Source organism: Balaenoptera acutorostrata, chromosome 14 (genome assembly GCF_949987535.1).
Source record: "Balaenoptera acutorostrata chromosome 14, mBalAcu1.1, whole genome shotgun sequence".
NCBI classification, from domain to species: domain Eukaryota; kingdom Metazoa; phylum Chordata; class Mammalia; order Artiodactyla; family Balaenopteridae; genus Balaenoptera; species Balaenoptera acutorostrata.
Genome location: NC_080077.1, coordinates 39,333,557 through 39,355,264, shown reverse-complemented (window position 1 = coordinate 39,355,264; position 21,708 = coordinate 39,333,557). Strand labels below are relative to the sequence as shown.

At 34.9% G+C, this 21,708-nt stretch overlaps 2 protein-coding genes across 15 annotated transcripts in view; one reads left to right on the top strand and one right to left on the bottom strand.

The window, feature by feature from the left end:
* Positions 1 to 21,708, bottom strand: part of TRDN (triadin) — a 367,278-nt gene that overhangs the window by 171,383 nt on the left and 174,187 nt on the right. For all 13 annotated transcript variants that reach the window (XR_009005184.1, XM_057527820.1, XM_057527823.1 and 10 more), the window contains 2 exons: positions 8,694 to 8,753; positions 7,817 to 7,876 (listed from right to left, as the gene is read on the bottom strand). Coding sequence is in view for 12 of the 13 variants with exons in the window: in XM_057527820.1 (XP_057383803.1) it covers positions 7,817 to 7,876; positions 8,694 to 8,753 (120 nt within the window). In the remaining variant the exon portion in view is untranslated. The remainder of the gene's footprint in view (positions 1 to 7,816; positions 7,877 to 8,693; positions 8,754 to 21,708) is intronic.
* Positions 5,816 to 21,708, top strand: part of LOC130704739 (uncharacterized) — a 51,309-nt gene continuing 35,416 nt past the window's right edge. For both annotated transcript variants that reach the window (XM_057527825.1, XM_057527824.1), the window contains exons 1-2: positions 5,816 to 5,861; positions 9,242 to 9,553. The gene's annotated coding sequence lies outside the window, so the exon portion shown is untranslated. The remainder of the gene's footprint in view (positions 5,862 to 9,241; positions 9,554 to 21,708) is intronic.

The following is a 21,708-nucleotide window of genomic DNA, read 5'->3' as shown; positions in this document are numbered from 1 at the left end:
ACAGGAATAAAGTACAGATTATTATGTAACAGAAAGGATAGTGAGCTCTTTCTAACTGCAGTTACTAGAGAAGCTAATAAATGTAAAAGCATTATGGGATGTTGTATTATCTCTAATTTGTCTTGGGCTGACTCACTGTGTTTATTAATAGTTTGGAGAGAGAAACATGTTGTTAATTTTATACTCCAGCTATAAAATGACATCTTTTCAAATTGAAAATCAAAAAGAAAGGCAGGTTTAAACTCAGAATAAAATTAAAAGAATCATTTGGGTTTGTTTTCTATTTTATTTATAAAATAAAACAAATGAGAGTCACCCCTACTTTTAAAAAGAAACAATTTTAATTACATTAACATGATGTTTTCTGGCAAGCAAGTGCTGAATAGACAAATATAGTTTCCTTTCTAAGTCTGGTTAAGTATATACGTATTGTTTTCCACTCTCTAAAGCAGACTACCATAAACAAGCACCTAAGAAATATCAGAGAAAAATTATTTTCCTCTTATAAGAATTCATGCAGCAACCTGAGATCCATCAAACACAAAATCCTTGACACAATTTATCTACCTGCTTGATTTGATAGCTTTTATAATGCTATACCTATTCTAAATCTGTATGGAAATTTCATTTGGTAATGAAAATATAGGTTGGAAATAACAGAATCCCAGCATAAACTAACTCGGACAAACAGAGGAATTAACTAAATGATATAACCTAATGGCAGGAGGTCAGGGGATGGTAGTTTCCAGGGACACGTGGATCATAGGGTTGAAATACCATTAAAATTCTACCTTCATCCTTTGCTTCTATGTGTCAGCATTATTGTCAAGATTGGCTGTCACAACAAGGGTGTAAACATAACCAATGACACTTCCTGGACTCACATTACCTAATCTGACCACCTTAAAAGAAGAGACCATCTTTCTTTTGTCCTTTGTAAAATGTCCATGGACAAGACTCTGGTTCAGCTTGGATCATGCATCCACACTCACGGGTAGAGTGGCAGGTACATCAGTGATGATGATTTGAACCCTCATTTGAGCTATGTGATCTAAATTAAAGAGGAGAATCATTCACCAAATGAGCGGGGTGAGAAGAAAAGGTTTATAATCGTGGCTTTTTTCATCTGCATTATATTTTTACAGGCTCTCTACAAGTAAGGAAGAATAACTCATACATTAATTGGCTTTCTGTCTGTGATTGTATTAAAACCACTTGCTAGCTAAAAGACATCACATGTTGAGTGTAGCTGTCTTTTTGATAAAAACTTGAGTGAAGCTAAAATTCAATTGAAACCACAAATTAAAATTTGCACGTACTTGTAAAACCCAAATGCTGAAACTACTGGAAATGAAAGAAATTTATTCAAGAAACAAATGATTAGAAATGGCAAGAACATGTGGTTAGAACCTCAAGTTAATGACCTTGCTGCACAAAAGGGCTGCCCTGGAATTATCAGCAGCCATCAGTTCATGAAGCCTTTTACAGCATTGTGGAGACTTTAGATTTTACTCTGAGTGAGATGGAAGCCTCAATAAAGGTTGAAGCAGAGGGAGGTATGATCTCCATTGGCTTGGGTGCCTCAACAGCTATAATGAGTTCAGCCCCCTTTTACCATGTAGTATGAACAAGAAATAACTTTGTCAAAGTTGCTGAAATTTTTAGGTTTTCTGTTGTTGTTGTTATTGTTGTTGTTGTTACAGTATGACCTTGCCTACAGAAATAAGAGATGATGGTAACTGAATGAGCGTAGTTCTTAAAGATAGTGAGAAAGGGCCCTCTATGTCAAAGGTGAAGGTGACAGGATTTAATAATAGGTTGAGGAAGAGAAATAAAGGAGTCACTAGTGATTAGAGACATTTGTGCCTAAGCAGAAAAAAGAATGATATGATAATTTATTGATAAGAGGAAGAGAGCTGAGTGTAGGGAACACATTCTAGGGTATGTGTATATGAAAATTTGAGTTTGTTTTTTATAAACCGTATTAATTTGGGGATGTCTAATAGATATTTAAATGGAGATGTGGAATAGGAAAGTGGATCGATGAGTGTAGAGTTTAGGGAGAGATCAGAACTGGAGACATACATTGGAGACTCATTATCTTAAAGATGGTATCAAAACCATGGGACTGTACGAGGTTACATAGGAAGTGAATACAGAGAAAGAGACATAGGATTGAGCCCTGGATTGCTTCCATTTTCAGATGCCAGAAAGAAAGGGAGGAAACAAGCAAAAAAGACCAAGAAAGAGTGACCAGAATATTAAAAGGAGAAAGTATTGTCCAAGAGGCTGAGTAAAGAAAGAGGGATCAACTGTCAAATGCTCTTGAGTACTGAGAATTCACATTTGGATGTGGTATTGTGGAGGTCAGTAGCGCCCTTGACAAGAATTGTGTGGGTTCAAAAGCCTAAATACAGTGAGTACATGAAAGACTGGAAGAAGAGTGTAGAAAACCCATAAAGAGTTTAGCTCCAAAGGGGATTTGAGAAATGGGACAATAATCTGAGACGAACTGCCATCAACAACAGGACGTGTGTTTTAATGTATAAGAGATGTTATAGCACGTTGTAGGCTACTGGGAATGACCAGTAGAAGAAGTCAAAATGAATTTGCAGAGGAAAGAATTGCTGGAGAAACATTCCTGAGTTAGCAGATGGAAATAGCATATTGTGCACAAGTGAAAAAATTGTTTCTGTAAGTATGAACATTTTAATGTATTGTATTGTATTGTATTGTATTGTATTGTATTGTATTGTATTGTATTGTATTGTATTCAGCCAAGAAGGCAGAGGCCATAAGGAGATGAATGAAGAATGTCAGTGGATTCCATGGTCAGAGCTCATGAGATCTGTCTTCTAATTTTTATTTTCTAAGGGAACAAGGAAGCAAGGTATTCAGCTGATAGAGAAGAAGGGTGAAAAGGTGAAGAACAATTGTAAAAAGGGGAACAGGGAAATAGTAGCCTCAGAATGGAGACAGTGAACTCTTCGGTTTCTATTCCTAAAAAGTTATAGAATCACTTGGCAGCACCAGTTCAAAAGACTCTATTTACTTGAAAAATGTCCACCAAGGCACTGCATATGAGGAATAGTGGAGCAATAATAACAAGTAATATAAATTCCTAGTAATATAAATATAAATGTAAATTTAGTGAATATACTTATTTTTAGGGAGAAGAGGGCCCATTTCATCTATTCTTTGATAAACTTATTTCACATGTTCAATGCCATGTTTGTTTTTTTTGGTTTTTTTTTTATTTGTTCTTTGATTTGTATAACTTGAGTATCTACCCACCTCTACATCACCACAGTATCTTTCAGGACAATTATTTTTATCTGCCTCTGCTTCTGATGTATTTTAGCATTAGCTTTTTCATTCGTTCATCTTTTTGACTTTATGTTCTAAGATTAATACAGCTAACAGGATTATAATTGACTAAGATAATTGCTCCACTTTTTTCCTGAAACTGAAATCATCTCTGGAAAAAAAAAAAGCTTCTTTTGATTACAGAAGTATTATATATGCTCCTCCATGCCTCCTTCATAAGTAAAAGACAAACTTCCTAAAACATAATCACAATTCTTATTTTCCAGCCTGAAAACTTTTGCTGTCTGAAAGCTTTTTTCCCTGACTTTTGCATCATAAGTAATTGTTGTACTGTCTCTTCTACTTTAAGCTCATTGTCATTGGAGTTTTACTTCTGAGATGTTTCAAGATATTTCTTTACCCTGAGGGCAATTAATCATTTTTCAATATATGTTATATATTTTATTTCCTTTTCTCATAGTGTCCTGGGTTTATTCAGACATTAATAAAACATGCTCTGATTAGATTCAGAATAATGTTTTATGCTACAGTAGATACACAGTAGAAAGAGTGTGAATTTAGGTTATATACAATTAAAGACAGTGAACATTTACTCTGGAATCAACTCTTGACGAGTCTTTTTTTTTTTTTTTTAATAATCAGCTAGGAGTTTGACAAATGGCCAAATTAAAATCACAATAATAAAAAGACTTCATTTCAAAAGTTAATCCAGACATCAGTTTCATTTAGCCTGATATTTAATTTTGGAAAAATACAGTCTTATAAGTCTCCTTAAATTTAATATAATTATTCTTCTTACAGGATTAAATCTCAGAGAGATACCCACTCTTCTGCTTGAACACTTGGAATGGTAGACTTCACTGACTGAAAAGATTCCCTGTATAATCTTCACCATTCCACAGTGTCTTTTAATTTCAACTATTGAGTCCCAACCCTCAGGGATAATAAAGAGTAAGTACACCTAAATAAGAGGGCACATCAAAGTTATAAACATGTTGATACCCACCCTGGTTTCTCATTTCCATATTAAATATCTACATTTCCAAAGTACTCCCTTCTGAATATAATCTGGTTTATTTTAAAAAATCTTTGCTTAAATTAAAGACTCATCCAAGTGAGATTCTAAAACTACAAGGTATAGTGGAAAGATTTCACTCTTTACTCTAGACCATAATATTTTGATTAATGAAATCTTCAATTTCATTTGCTTTTGGGGGGGCCTATATTATATTACATTATCCTATGTTGAGTTGCTTTTCTAAAATACTTAAGTATTTTCACCATGGATGGTAGCTAAAAAAGTTGTCCCTTATACTATTCTGTAAATAAATTTTTAAAAAATGACTTCTTGAAAAGAACTCTTACGTTGTTGGATTTTTTTCCCATGTAGTAACAATTCCATTTTATTGTGGTTTCATTATACTAATTTAACTTTGAGGGAATCAACTTCACCCTTCCAATTTCAGTCCAAATATCTTGGACAAAGTTTATTTAATTGTTCTGCTTAAAAGATAGGACCTATGGCCTAAGCTAAGACAATCAGATTATTCCCTTACTCTCACCACAAACGTTAGCTCAGGAACCAGTCCACAAGGACCAATATGACTCAATTCAGGTTTTCTGTTTGAGCTCTCAGGAAGGCAATCTATTCTTTTTCTCATAGGACATGAATAAGAGAGGATGTAGGGCAGGCAGTATCTGATATGGCCAATTTGCAATCACATGGGCCAATATCAAGGAAACAGAGTCTAAAAGTGAGGAGAGATAAATCTCATCCTAATGATATCATTGGACCCCTGGGTCAAGATGAACTCGAAGACACTTTACTCTAGAACTGTATTTGGATAAACCAATAAATTCTTTATTTTAGATGGTCTGCCACTTGTGAAAGCAAGTATCTTCAGTGATAAAGCACTGTTAAAATTTTATGAGTTCCAGTTTCCAGCCTGTTTAAAACTATGTTAAATGCATCTAGGTCAAATACCTTATTACATAAGTCTGTAGCATCCCTGTTCTAAATCTCTAACGGATACCAATCTACCAAGAGAGACACAATTTCTATACTCATTCTGTGATCTTAGTGTGAGTCCTTGTACGTGCTCTATTGTGATAGTGGACATGGTATATTATAAATGTCTATTTGCCTCTTTTCTAAGGTCTTTGAGAGCAAGTGCCATGTCTTTTATACTGACCTATCTCCAATATTTAGCAGATTTACTTGCAAATGTTATGCACTTATTAAATATTTGTTGAGTGAAAGAAGGAAGGAAAGCATAATTTCTACAAGAAAAAAGAGAATCAGACTTATAGTATATCTTCTTTATTTCCTCCTTTCTTATCCCTGTCTGCAATATGATCTCAAAGGAATTAGGAAAAAAAGAAAAGACAAGAAAAGAAAAGAAAAGAAAAGAAAAAGACACTAAGGCAATCTACAATCGGCGTTTCCTAGAGTTGGAAAAAAAAGTTTGCAGGTTGCTAAAGACAGCGAGCTTTATTTGGTGAACTTCTTACTGTCTTTGCTCCAGCACTAACTGGTAAGCATGGCCAAGATACTTAACTGCTCCAATCCTGAGTTTCCCTTTCTATAAAATGGGCATTTAATACCTACCTCAAGGGTTGTTGTAAGTATTAAATGAGAATACAGTGAATAAATTTAACTGTTATTACTATTACTTTAAAATATCTTGATAAAAAGAATTCATATTGGCACAATTTGCTAAATCATTTTTAAAATATTCTTTTGGAATCCCAGGAGAGGCTGGAATTGAAGGAGATATTATTTGGAAATTTTTTAAGCTTTACTTTTACTGAAAGAAAAATCTTGTAGGCTTTTAGGATACATACTACCAAAAAATTACTGGATATTTTGCTTCTATATGCTTAAATGTATATCTCAGGCCACAAGGGAAACTCAGGCTATGTAATTCCCCAATAAATTGGTCAAAATCCTCCCATATATTAAAATTAAAAAAAAAGAAAAACTTATTTCTAATATCTCACTTCCTGTACCACTCTGTGTAATCTTCTCATTAAAATTTAATTTATGGTGTTTGCAAGAGACCAGTTTGTTTTAATGTTAAATTATTTTGTTTCTTATTTTTTTCAGAAAATACTTCATTCTGAATATAAACTGCAATTAAAATAATTTATCTAATATGGGTACAGGAAATACTTAAATATCATTATGGATGCATACAGGGAAGAAATAGTCATAGTCTATTTACTCATTCTTCCTCGTATGTATTTCAATCCTCCTTGTTGAAACTATTTCACAAATCATAATACAACTACCTCATACTCAAGTATGAGGGCTGATTTTGTTTCTGTCTTCAGTGAGAGGGGGGTCTGGATTCTCCATAATAAGCATTAAAAAGCCTATTAAAGGGCTTCCCTGGTGGCGCAGTGGTTGAGAATCTGCCTGCTAATGCAGGAGACACGGGTTCGAGCCCTGGTCTGGGAAGATCCCACATGCGACGGAGCAGCTGGGCCCGTGAGCCACAGCTGGTGAGCCTGCGCGTCTGGAGCCTGTGCCCCGCAACGGGAGGGGCCGCGATAGTGAAAGGCCCGCGCACCGCGATGAAGAGTGGCCCCCACTTGCCGCAAATAGAGAAAGCCCTCGCACGAACCGAAGACCCAGCACAGCCAAAAATAAATAAATAAATAAATAAATAAATAAATAAAATTAAAAAAAAAAAAAAAAAGCCTATTAAAATAGTCACTTTGTATACTGGTTTACTTTTTCCAGGCCTGAATAATTTTTAATATGAACATTTTCCCTTTCTGAATTTTAAAATTCTTTTTTAAACCAAAATGTCTTTATGTCCTTTCTGCATTGAGCCAAAACACACTTTTGCATTGTTCAAACCCAAAGCTAGAACATGGGGGATTATCTCAGAGATCCCACAGCACATTATGACATTAAATCCCTCTTACTATCTCTGAAGCATTTTAGCTTCTATCTGGCTAATCCAGATGTGATATAAGAGGTAATCAAGGATCACAGTAAGTAACAAGTCAGCCGACTTTCCTGTATTGTTTCATTACAAAATCTCTTACCCTCAAAAGAATAAGCAACTATTGTCTTACATGATTTCTATGATTACAAAACACTTGAAAATGGATTCTCTTGCCTTCAAAGAAATTCAAGCACTGTAAATGTTTTTAATATAGTCAAGCTGCCATCATCTGAACTCAGACTTGCAATCTAGTCTGTCTGGGAACTAAAAGCTAACTTGAAAGTAATCTACCGTTGCCCTGTAATTTTGGAGCACCCCGAAATCAAGGCTTGGAATTACTAATTAGATCAGGTCCTATTTATGCCAAATTCCCGATTATTTACCTGTTGAACAATTTTTAAAATAATTTCATCTAGAATATGCATTAATATAATTGCCCAATATCACTAAAAAGTGATACATTGCCCCAAGACTCCTTTATTAACAAACATCCTGAACATAATCTGACTAAGGAAGCAAAGAAAGTACAATACCTTTTTTCTTTACGTCCATGGCAGTTTCCTTCTCAGTTTTCGTTTTGACATCTTCTTTTTCTGGTAGTAAAATGAGAAAATTATAAACATCTGTTTAATTATCATATATTTCAGGGCACATTTTACTGTCATTAACATCCAATTCATCTTGTATAGAGTGATTCTACATACAGAGTCATAGTCATGTCAAATATGAGTGAACTAGCACCTCTGTAACAGAACAGTGGTTTTGGTGTGCTATACCTTCAGGGAAGGAGGAAATTTTTGCTAAGGTCAAAAAAAAAAAAAAATTTTTTTTTCATGACAGTATGAACATTAGATGGCATTGTTAATTATGATATAATTCAATAGTTTTTCTAAAGGATATTAAAAGGAATATATTGAATGTTCGCTGGGCTATCAGGCCACTGCAAGCATGTCAGAAGCTGAGAAATCTCTTGGGCTCATTTGGGACTTCAGATGCGCTATTTGAAAATAACCATTCAAAAAAGAACAAAACATAGCAAACCAATTAACTACTTTCTTTCCCATACATTCAATAATTTTCTCTTTTGATAGACAATTTTATTAAACTAAATTAATTGGATAGTAATCTTCATATTCATATATGTAATCAAGTAAAGTAGTGAAGTAGAATTGAGCACCACTCCTAAGAAAGAAAAAAAATAATCAGTAACAAATTTTAAAAGTGTTTAGGCTTGAATTTTCTTTTAAAAATTTATCAATCTCTACCTTTTTTGGAATATTTATATTTGTTTGTTAGTAACAATGACAATAAAATTGTCAAGGGGATTTCTTTCCTAGAAAACAGTAGCTTTACCAGTAATATTACAAATGGATACTAATTAATTTATGTGTTAGCTTTTAAATTCCTTACCTTTCTTTTTTGTTTCGGAAGTCACTTTATTCTCAGCTTTCTTCTTTTCTTCTTCTTTTTCTAGAGAAGAAATTTAAAATATTTCCTTTAGGAAAATTTAGTACAAAAGGAAAATGAAGTTTTGAATGAAGGATTACCATTAAAGTCAATTCTGCCTCCAGATAGTTTTGTGACTTTGAGCAAGTGATTTAATCTCACTAAGCCTTATTATCTTCATTTGTAAAGTAACAGTACTTCCTTCAAAGTTACATAATGTTTTCAAAGCATTCTGCAGAGTGCCTGGCTCACAGTAAGTGCATAAAATTGTGGGTTGCTAATACTGTTTACAAAAAATGAACAAGATAGTTCGAGCTTTCTGAACCAAACAATTGTTTGTCTAGTGCCTAAAGTAAGATATTAATATTGAAAATTAAAATATAATTTCTGAGAAAAAATGCTGCAGGTAAGCTAAAAGAATTATTTTTTGTTTTCTTTTCATATGTTCAGTTTCATTAGAAATAATACATTAGGCCATTAACAATATCTATTTTGATTTAACTGTTTTTCAGATCTGCCTCTTGTCAACAGACATTTGGATTCTGGTGACATTTACCTGGCACCATATTGGGGACATAACTTCCACTGCCCTTTCTGAGTGGCCGTATCAACCAGCGTGCTCAGACTATATTTGCACCCAGAGGTTGCTGTTAAGTCTGGATGACACATAGAACAGTTTGACAGTTTGTGGTACCTCTAGACTTCTTTATGGAAGATTGCTGTTTCAGAGATCTAAGAAACCCTTGGTCTGAGAGGCAGAGGGAACCTCAAATGCTGCCCAGCAATAGCCATGTAACAACTAGACAGCCCCGGACATTTTTCTGGTAAGTGTTCTCATTTTAAATAACAAAGTCACGTAGAAGTACACAGTTGTTGAAATGGAATATTCAGTACTGTTAGGTTTGAGGCAGCTATAAGCACAGTTAATGTTGGAAATTGACTGATTTTTATCTTCCGTTAGTAATGCGATTTACCTTATATTTGAAATACTTTTCTCTTTGTCATTTGTCTCTCCAACTCAAGTATAAATGCCAGGCATTCAAAGATGTTCATTACCCAGAACTATTATGAAATTGTCACTATGCTGAAGAAATTCAATGTGTATTTCTAGTATCAATGCTTAAGTTGCCTACTAACAACAGCATCTTATTAAATATAGGAATTAATTCATTCCCTTAGGTATAGAGATTTTTTTACCTACGAGATCAAAGCCAACACTTTCTTTCAGTGTCAGAAGTATAATTTACAAAGAACCTCTTTTCATGACTCCTAGAGATAAGTTAGTGTTGTAGGGAGAAATATATTCACAGTCTGTCCAAATGTGTCTACAGCGTACCTTTACAGCTCATCCAGTCAGAAGTAGAAAGTCAATAAGTCAGATTTTGATAGTTCTAGAGTTAGAAATAGACCAATGGAATTCTACTTTGCCTTTTCCTAAAGGTTTATACATATTAAATACGCAAAACATCTTTAAAATTCTGAATAAAGGTACTTTTGATTTAAGTATCATTACTTTCAGCTTCTCTGAGAGAAATTTTATGTAGCAAGGACTTTTCATTCTTATCTAAATAAATGCATATGCCAGACAGTTGAATTGGCATTTGCTAAACATCACCATCTGATGTCATGTGCTAGGAAAGGAGTTAATTAAAATACAGATTAATTGTAAATATTTCTTAGCCTGTATTAAAAATCAATGCCATAGTCACGATAAGATCACAACTTAGTATTCGAGTCTCTAAGTTTCATAATGTAGATGAATAAATATTTCATTTAAAAGTTCGTGCCAATTAGTTAATCTTGTATTAAACTTCAAAAGGAAAGTAGGTATTTGAGGCCAGAAGATGGAAGACATTCTTTTCATTTTTTTAAAAGAGAATTGTCTTGTGTAATAAATTCTACCCTTTATATTAATATAGCTGGGACTTTATTGTGGTGATACAGTATTCTTGCCTTAGTTCAGATTGATTAATGCTTCCATTATACACTCTGTCTGTGATTATGGCCATACACTGAAAGAGTCATGAATAAGAACAGAAATCCACAAAAAGCAGGTATAAATAATGTACTTTAATAACACTTTTATGAATTAGACTTTTAAGCTGTCGTTATGGGACTTACTTTATTCGTGGTTAATTCATTTTAAAACATCAACTTCTGAAGATTCATGCATTTCTTCAAGCACGACTGTCTGTTCTTTAGGTGATTTGGCAGCAGTGAAATTAAGCTTTTCATTTATAAAAGGCACAACAATTTAATTATATCCTACTGGGATATAAAAGTAACCCATGTTTCTTATATGAAAACTCTCCTTCCCTTGACTTTTTTCTCCTTCAACAGTCAACAATACTCCTCCCTTTCCACTTGACTGTGCACCCACATATCCAATTTCCTCCTCAGACTCTCCTCCAATTTGTTTGCTGTTTTGTTAGTAACGGCTAGAGAAGAGTTAGGACATTTTATATCATTGACTTTCAGAGAGTTCGCAATTAAGTGTGTCTATAGAGTGTGAACTTTTCAGCATACTGCCTTTCTCTGAGAAAAGTGTCATAAGCCCGGAAGTGACGGCTCTATCTGGCAGGGATCACAGGAAAGACTGGCTGAGAGAGAAATCCTCTCCACAATGAGCAGCTCTGAGCCACAAACATGTTATTAGCTTCTGCATAAATTAACATCGGATGAAAGAAAAATTAAATGACTTACTTTTTACTTTCTAAGCCTTACAATGGGCTTTTCTCTTGCTTTTAAATGTTTTTATGCCATCTCAAAGCCAGAGAATCCACAATAGTTAATTATAATTGTAAAGCTTTTGAAGATGCCTGTTCCTAGCAAACCGAGCAAACAAATGCAAATGCTTCATTTTCATCTTATGTTTGTTCCTCCCCTTTTTGCCTTTCTAGTGTAGAGATTATCCAAAATTTACATGCTTTTCTTCTAACTCTCTCTGGCCAGGGTTGATGTATTCTTGGTCCCAGTCAGGTTTCCTTCATAACAACGCATTCTAGCACACCTCGTCACTGTCACCTTGTTTGTAAAGAGTGGCAGAGGCTGGCCTGGAACCCCAGTCACAGTATGATCATGGAAAATTTCACATAAACAGATAAGTTCAATTACACAAATGATTATCAGAGTTCTCCATTGTTATCTACAGAGGGGAATGGAGCAAGAGAGAAAGCACTGGTGCTAGCATGGGTGACCTTGGTCTGAATTCTGTCTCTGACCCCTTCTGGTTGTGACATTGGCAATGTGCTGTGACACACTGAATTTCACTTACCTCTTTTTAAATGGACTAGTAAAATCTACCTTGCTGGCTTATTGTGAAGAAACTGAGCAATAGTGCCTGGACCAAAGTGGATGTTCAAAAAAAATAATGATAGCAATAACTAGCTATTACTATATTTTAGAAACAATCAAAATCTGCCTACATATACTCTTCAGTAATTTTTCTAAGTGTGACATTTATTGATCTGAGTAAATGCACATTAAGTCTTATTTTTCTGTGTTGAGGGAGGCTATATCAGGAATATTTTATATTGTGAAACTTTAAGAAAAAAATACTCAAGTAGGAATTAACATGCTTATGAAGGGGCACTGTGCTGGAATGAAGTGGATTCCAGTTTCAGTTTTGCTATAATTAGTAGTTTTTGCCTAATGCAACTAACTGTAAGGGAATCTTCTGCCTTCAACCACAAACGTCAGGGGAATGAGTAGAATGTAGTTAAGTCCCTCTTCACCTGTCTATTCCTTTATTCCCCAAATGAAGTATTTATTTCCTAATTTTTCTGAGAACAGTTAACGTAAAAAGCTTTAAATCTGTAAATAGCTGTGGTACATTCTCTGGCTTTGCTATGGCTTAAAAAATTTTAAAGCTAGAGAAAAGTCCATTTTTAAGCCTTAAAAATGAATATGTTTATATGCATATGTATGCATGAATATATGAATACGTATATATGTGTATATAATGTCAGGTGATAATAAGGGTCAGAAAAAAATAAAGCTTGGTTTAGAGGATTAGAGCACGCGGGAGCGGATCAGAAGTGGCCTTTTCTTTTAAGGTGGAATGGGGTAAGCCTTTCTGAATGAGCACCATCTGAAAAGATTCTTGAAAAAAAGTAGAAGAGTTTTGGCTATTGAGGAGAAGACTTCTCCTGCAGAGGAAAAATATCTGCCAAGACCTTGAAAGAGAAGCGTTCGAGCTATATTCAAAGAAGAGCACGGAGACCAGAGTGGCTGGAGCAGAGGATGGAGAAGAGGGGTGGCCAGTGATGTAGCAGGGCCCGATCACACAAAATCTTGTTCATGATATGAATCTTCCATTTTATTGTGCATAAGGTAGGAGGCTGCTGAGAGGTTTCAAGCAGAGTAATTATATCGTGATAAATTATGTTTTAAGAGGAACTTTGGCTGTTGCGGACTGGTTGGAGCCAAGTACCCCACTGGATTTTGTGATCACACTGCGATGAAGAAGACTAAGAAAGTAAAAGGATTCAATACAAATATCCTTCTTCATGTTTTCCTCTTTTTTCCAAAAATGTCCTCTAAATTTTATTTGGGACTCTTGAAAGAATGTAACATTATAGAAACATGGTGGGAGTACCTCACTTTACATTGTGCTTAGGTTGCTATAACAGCAAAGCTCTTCAAGGACTTCACTTGAGTTATCTGGCATAACTAAACTGGTTTTTCAGAACCTGAATCCAGTCTTTGCCTTGACTTTTCCTTTAGTGAATGCTGAATTATTCTTCGAAGTCAGCTCTTCTCATTATCAGCTACTAACAACAAAAAATTCACAACCAGAACTTGTATAGCATCTTCTACTGACTACCCAGAGACTTTGACATAAACAATTTATTCACTTAATCAACACATGTTTATTTAACCTTATGTCAAACCCTTTGCCAGGGTCTAGAGTTTTAAACTATTCCTTCCAGGAATTTTAGGTATGAGACTAAGAAGGGATAAAGTTTACAATTACAATATGGACTTAGGGACAATAAAGTCGGAATCTAAGGGAGACAGCAGAGGCCCAAACCCAAGAGCAAAAAGTGTGAAAGCTGCTCCAGGGAAAAATGGTATATGAATTCTGAACTGAGTATGGCAAGTGTTACTATCAATGCCGGCTGGAGGGACTGAGGTGCCTGCAGAGTGCCCAGTCCTGTCCTGCAGATAAAGGCTGACAACTCTTAGTGATACAATACCATTCATGAAGTAAACGTCCCAAAGAACTCCAGAGCTAATCAGTGTAAATTCAAACTTTTTCAAGATACCAGACTACATACAGTTCTTTAAGTTTCAAAAAAGATTGTGGAGAAGTGATCTCAATAGTTATTTTATGTGATCAGAGCAAGGCAAAAAAAAAATGTATTAGTTTTGGTTTAATCACACTGATTTTAAGGTGATAGGAAATTATACTGTAATAGAATGCTATAACAGAATACAGCACATGACCTTACATGCATTAGCATATACTTAGTTCTCAGATAAAAGTCAACACATCCTTCAACCCATGAGAAAATGGGCTCAGGAAAGATGAGTAACTTGCCCAACTTCACAAATCACATAAGTGACAGAACAAGGATTTAAAACTAAGGATCACTGCAAACTCTGATCTTTCCCCTACAACATGGAATAAGAAGTTTGAGGTAGACTTATTCTAACAAAAAATTGCAAACAAACTGAGGCACAGACAGAAAAGTGCCAATTTCTACCCTCTCTTTGTGACACTTATCTTTCAGCTCTCTCACAGCCAAAGTTCTCTGATATAACGACAATTTTTTTCTGTTTCTGAATTTAGTATGCAAAAGGGAATGCAAAGAGAAAGATTATTTGATACATTTCAAATTGCAAAAAAAGTTTATGTTAATTAAACTTCATATTTAAAGTGGATAAGGTAGATTTCTCCCAAACCGTTCAAAAATGATAAAAGCTTTTTAGATAAGTGATTGCATTACTTTCGAATGGATTAAGTTTACATAAATGAAGGTGGCCACAGCTCTTCTTTTTCTTTCTGGTATTTATTTTTCCTCTCAGTGTTTTTACATTTCAGAAAGCAAATGCCCAATTAAAGTTTATTGACCTTTATGCTCAAGTGAGAAGCTCTCCATCCACACAACTCATCTCTGGATAGCTCCAAAGAGAGCATTTTGCATTTTCTTTTTTGTTTTTCTTGGATTTTTTCTTTTTTGGGTGCTGCAGCCATTTGGAGATTTTCTAAAAACTCTTCTAACCCTATTAAAATTTACTTTTTATGTAGAATCATTGTTTGCTCAAGATCTTTTATTGTAAACTTTTCTAATGCATCTTTCTACAAGGGTAAGGAAAATATAAATATAAGATTCATTTCTAATAGCTGTTCATTTTCAAAATCATATTATTTACATATAATTACTTTCTTCATATTTTTATCTATATGCTTTTTCTAAGTTTCTCTGTAGTTGGAAATGAATTGCAAAAGTACTTTGTTGCATTTAAAATGTCAAGAATGACTATAAACATCAGAAAATTGAGCCTTTCCTTTTTGTGACTAAATTATTGATATTTAGGGAAAAAGTTGGTTATCATTCAAAATCAAAATATACATTACTCTAAACTATCATTTCAAAGATATGGCTATTTTTATAACAGGTCTTTGAGAATTTAGGGCTTGAGTTACTAAACAAATTAGAAAGACTCAATTACCAAAAGTTACTGGTATATTGGGCACATTTATAAGTCTGATTCTTAATTGAAGCCTTTTATCTTAAAAATATGCCTAATAGATATCAATATTCATAAAGGAAATAAATGACCATTCAAAGAATACAACTTTTCTAGTTGTAATTGTTTTAATATATTGAATTCAGGTTTATTTCAAATGATGGACTACATAAATTTCCTCATCTTTCATAAATTATACCAAACCATTAACACAATTTTTGTCTTCTTCCTAGTATAAGGTCTATTCTAGTAGATTAAAAATTTTTACACAAAATTCTCACATAATTGAAACAAGTATCTGTCACTGTTTATTATGTGAACAAATGCCAAGACCCCTTACTCCATTTGGATAAAACAGATCTGGCTTTAAAGATGTAGCCACTTTTCTCATCAGTTCTAGAGAGGATCAATAATTTCACTGGGAATTCTAGTAAACTTATATAATAGAAAGAAACATTTAGGTCAAGCTGACACAAATAGCAAATAAATGTTTTATAAAGAAAAACTGGTACTTGTAAACTAGAGCTTTGGAGGGACCTGGTTCTTTCTTATAAAATACTTCATGAGAAAAGTTTGCTGGCACAAGAGGGTTCCAACTAGAATTTCATAACAAGAAAGCTATTAAAAATCACATTCATTCTTATTCACAAAACTTCTCATCCCTAACTTTCTCTTTTGTCAAAATATAGGGAAAAAAACCCCTAATCTTTAATACCAGCATGAAAGTTATGAAAGATCTCTTAAGAAGGAAGCTGGCTCTGATCAACAGAAAGCTCCTTACTTACCCTTCCCTGATTCTTGGATGTCATCCCTTGATCTCCAGAATAAAAAATTATTGCTACTAGACAGTCAAATCAGACAGACATCCCTCGCCATACTGTCAGATGTATAGGGGAAGAAAAACAAAACTTCTTTCTCTTATTATGGGAAAAAGCTAATGATTTCCCCAAAAACCATTTTTAATCAATAATGGGAGATCGAGACTATTATAACGAGAGAAAAGTTCTAAGTTTGGAGATGCAAGTTTCTAATGAAATATATTTAATGTCTACTAAAATGTATTTATATTTCATAATCTGTGGAATATATTTCTTTACATTTTCCTTTTTCTTGACACTTTTCCACCTATTTGTCTTTGTGTTTCTTTTCCCCCCCCCTAATTTCTCAACAGTCAGTTGTTAAGACTTACCTACTTTTCCATGATACTAAGCTGAATTACCCTTGTTCTAACATATTAACCCCAACAGAGCTGTGTTACCTCATGCCTAGCTCTGCACAGTGCTGCAATCAAAAGAAATGAGAGTCTAAAATTCCAGTGAGGTTTGAAGATAAGTTTAAGTCTTTTTTGAAGTCTCTCAAATAGCTAATGTTGTATGACCCAAAGCAAAATGTTCTAAAGGTTCTCTCCTTACTGGAGCTTCCCAATCCATCACAGCATTTCCTCCCAAAAGCTTCTCTCTCCCAAGGGCACGCTAAAAACTTACTTCAGCCCATGCTGACTCTCCTATTCCCTTCTCTTGACCTTTTTTCTCACTGTCTAAATCTTATATTTTCTTCTGGGTAATAACCCTTCCTATTCAAACATGAATTAATTAAATTATTTGAGCCCCTTCCAATTTTTTTGCTCACCCAGCATATCCTGAGTCCTGAGCAGAACATAAACACTCAGGAGCTGACCAGGCATACCTAGAATATTCCTTAGGCAATAAAGTGGAGGAGAAAAGCTGTGAATACTTACGTTAATATTTGTGTCCCCATCACACATGTAAGAAATAATTAAAAAAACACTTTTACAAATCACTGAAAGGTGAAAGTTAAATACAGTTTGTAGTTTAGTTACTAGTGTACCAAAGTTAATCTCTTAGTCTTGGTAGGTGAATCATGGTTGTATAAAATCCTAACATTAGAGGAAGCTTGCTGAAGAGTGTATTAGAACTCTGTATATTATCTTTACAACTCTTCTGTAAATCTAAAATTATTTGAAAATAAAAAAGTTCAAAAACAACAAAATATTGGAAACATTTCAAGACTCTAAAATAGAGGATTCATTTTTCCCCTAGAAGTAGTGATTAGCCCCTGTGTAACACAAAGGAAATGAAATAAATGTGTAGAGGGGAAAAATGAGTGAAATAAAAGCCTCAAGCATGATAAAATTGTGGAGATGGAACAAACTTTTGAGATCATTTATTTCAAAAAATATAACTTTACAGTTGAAGAAGCTGAGTCTCAGAGAGGTTAAGAAACTAATATGAACAACTGGATCTTTAGTTCAGAACTCCTGATTGCTACACCCTCATTTGTATGTGGCAGAGAGAAAATTTAGGGGCAGAAGTAGGTCACCATGATCTTCTAATTGACAAGCCTAAAGGTTTCTGGCCAGTTTTGTCTTATCCTTCTCCCTGGGGCTCCTGGCCCTGTTGTTCCCTTTCCTCCCTCATTATCTTTTCTTCCTTGGCTTTCTAGTCTGTCTTCTGATGATGTTTGTGATGGTTAATTTGACTAGGCCATAGTGACAGTCACTTGGTCAAAGACCTGTCTAGATGTTGCTATAAGGTATTTTTTAGATGTGATTAACATTTAAATCAGTAGACTCTGACTAAAGTAGATTACCAATCAGTTGAAGGCATTAAGAAAAAAGACTGAGGTCCTCTAAGGAAGAAGGAATTCTGCCTCTAGCCTGTCTCTGGACTTGAGAATAAAGTATCAACTCTTCCCTGAGTCTCCAGCCTCTGGCACGCCCTATAGACTTCAGACTTGCCAGCCCTCAAAATCGTATGATCATGTGAACCAATTCCTTAAAATAACTCTCTCTCTCTCTCTGCCCCCTCCTCCCCTCCCCACAGTATGTGTGTGCATGTGCGTGCGTGTATGTGTGTGTGTACATACATCATATTGGTTCTGTTCCTCTGGAGAACCCTGACTAAAACAATGTTGTTCCCCACATTTTCCTTCTTGGATGCACTAAACCTCACTCACACTTATGACTGACCTGCCATTCAGTTATATCCAAAACTAAGATTTGTATGATACAGGGTATTTTTAAGATCAATTGCTCCTTGGGAGCTCAATAAATATTACTGGGAAAAGAAATGTTTCTGTGACCACTGAGTTTAAAAAGAATTAAACAGTTTTCTGACAAGAATTTCATGGCTCTTTTAATTTAACATACTTGTGTACATTGTGACTGTCCAAAAAGAAAATATTATGTGGACCCAAAGTATTGTGTTATAAATTTTTTTCACTAAGAATATCATAGAACTAGAATTCCTCATAACATATTTCAGGAAATGCTATGCTCGGAATAAGCTTATGACTTCAGCCTCTGCATCTCTCTCATTTGTGAACTCCAGACTTCTATCTTCAGTTGTCTGCTGGAGATGACCACTTGTGTGAATCCCACTCAACACGCTGCCTGACATGTGGCAGAGTCTTCATTTTCTCTCCAGGTCCAATATCCACCCTGACCTTTATGGATTGTGTTAACCAAGGATTAACACAACCTCTGGATTCAGGTTAGTTTGGCCAATGGGAGCAACATCAAAAGATAATAGAGCAGGAAAAAAAGAGAAAGCTGGGCATTTATTCTCCAATTACCCACCCTGGCTCACTGAGAATATTATATATATCATTTTACAGATTGTTCATGATGTGTTCTTCTACTAAAGGACATAGTTTTGATTGGGCATCTCTCTCCTAGAGTTACAAGGTTTGGGGGTTTATAAACCACTCTATTCCCCTGCCTCCTCAGGCCTAGGGCTGGTAAAGGCTTCCTGCGTTGGCTAGCCTTGGGGTGCTTCACCATAACTCTGCTCAAACCTTTATAAATACTACATTCATTAAATACTCTTAATCACCCATTTTGAATGTTCCAGGGACCCTGATGCACCTAGCAAGTCTGAACTCATTATCATCTCCCCAAACCTGTTCTTATTCTTAAGTGCCATTCATTTATCCAGGTCAGATAAGACTTTAGCAATTATGCTCAGCCCTAACCTTTATTGCTAGTCTACGATAATGGAATAGACTGAGCCTGGGAGTGAGACACCTGGATTCCAATTTCAATTATACCACTGTTAGGACTGTGTTACCTTGGGCAATTTACTTGATTCCTCTGATCTTCTTTGTAAAATGATATAAATCATATTCACTGCTTGGAATTGTTTTGAGGGTTAAATATGATTGTTTAAAAGTCGCATAATTTTCCCCCATGAGCAGTAGCCTCCTAAGTTTTTCTTGTCTCCAAACCCCCAAGCCCCACCCCTCACCATCCACACTTTCTAGAGCTGACACAATGATCTAAAATGCAAATCTAATCATACTACCCCTCTGTTTAGTTGTTTTAGCAGGCTCATGCAGTCTGTGAGGAGGTGTAAATGATTCAGTTGTGTGTACAAAATTCTTTAGGATATGACTGGGGTCCTATATTAAGAAATATAGAGTTTCACGTTTACTGACTAATGTCATTAATGAGATTACCGTATTATCTTTACAGATACCAATAAAGAACTGACATAAAAATTAATGATTTACTATGTATACAAGAGAAATTTCCTGATTTAAAAAATGATAATGATAATAATAGTAGCTAATGGCTGAGTACCTAATTGTGCTAAGTTGCTATATACCTTGTTTCATTCACTCCTCATAGCAACTTTCTAAGTAAAATAGGTACTAAAAGTAGTATGGTTTACCTATATTATCAAAATTTATAACTAAAGGTCAATCCCATTAAAAATTGCCCAAGGATATGAGTTTATTTCACCTCAAAACAAAGAAAAATATTGCACTTCCCTAAAGTTCAAGATTAACTGTGTCATAGAGTTAATAGAATAAGAACCTGGGCCAAATTTCAACTTTATTATTTTATGCTTTTTGCTTCTCAAGATATGTCTCAATGAAGAGCTAAGACAATAAAGTTCTCAGTTTAATAGAATTGTAAATAAAACGTTACTAGCTCCTGTAGAACATCATCCTCGAATGCACCCTATGGTAAGAAATTATCTTATAATACGTTTCCTATATTGCTCCTTTCTCCTCTACACAAATCCTACCAACTTACTCTGTATGGCCCAATGCAAATCTTGTGATTTCACCTCATAGCCTTGCTTCACTCCTATCTCATCTCCCTCCTAACTTTTATAGCCCTTATTATCTGTACCATGCACTTTTGAACTTCAGAAAATAATGCTTCATAGTATTATCCATTTTATAGGGACAGGCTTGGTTGGCCCAAGTGTGACATCTCTATCTAAGCCATGGCCATACCTTCCTTATACATCTATGGTAGCTATTTAAACACTGTGCCAAGCCATGGAGTCTTCACTCTGCTCTTAATGCAGCTTACTACTAGTGCACCAGCCTGAAAAAAATAAGCTTGAAGTATCTGGGTGTGAAAGTAGAAAAGACCATTTAAGTTCAGTCCCCACAGTTGACAGGTGAAGAAGTGGAGGCCCTAAAAAGTCAATCGATTTGTCAAAGATAATACAACTGATTAGTGTCAAAGTTGCAATTGGAAGCTGGGATTTTAGTCTTCTCTCTGGAGTTCTCTTGCCCACTGTTGAGTGATGGCATTTATATTATTCACGACTGCAATACTAAGTTAGTACCAGTTACATGTTTATTCAAGAAGATGATAGGGTATACAGTATTCATTCACCTTAATTTTTTGGCTCCATTAATGCAAACTATATGTTTGTAATGGAATATCAAAAGGAATTTAAGTATAAGATATATACCCAATATGAGATCACATAACTTCTTCTTTCCACATCTTTGCCACAATAGATGAGCTGTGACCATTTTACATTAAATGTCCAGTAATCACATGTGGATGGAAGTCTTTAATTCTTCAGGGATCAACAACAACATAAAATGTGGTGTTTGGTAGTGGGGGAGGGGGTTGTGTTGACTAGGAGGAAAGAAAAAACAATTTTCCAGCGTTGTTGATTACAGAACAACAGAATGATATCCAGTAATCGTACTTGTACAAAGATTTAATGAAGCAGCTTTTTTGATGATTGGGGAGGGGATGGAAAATGTTGCCTGAAGCTGTCTTCTTTAATCACTGAGGACTCTCTCCCAGAGCAGTCAGGAACTAATCTCTCCTAAGAAATACAGTTCTGACAAACATTTGCTGATAAACGGGCTCTCACGCTAAGGGTTGAAACCACCTCTGATGTGAATATAATAAGGCACCATTTGATGAAGGGGGCGAGGTACTCACATAGTCTGTCTCATTTGTGGAATATATGGGTAACTATAGTGGCCTTTTGAACTTGCAAGC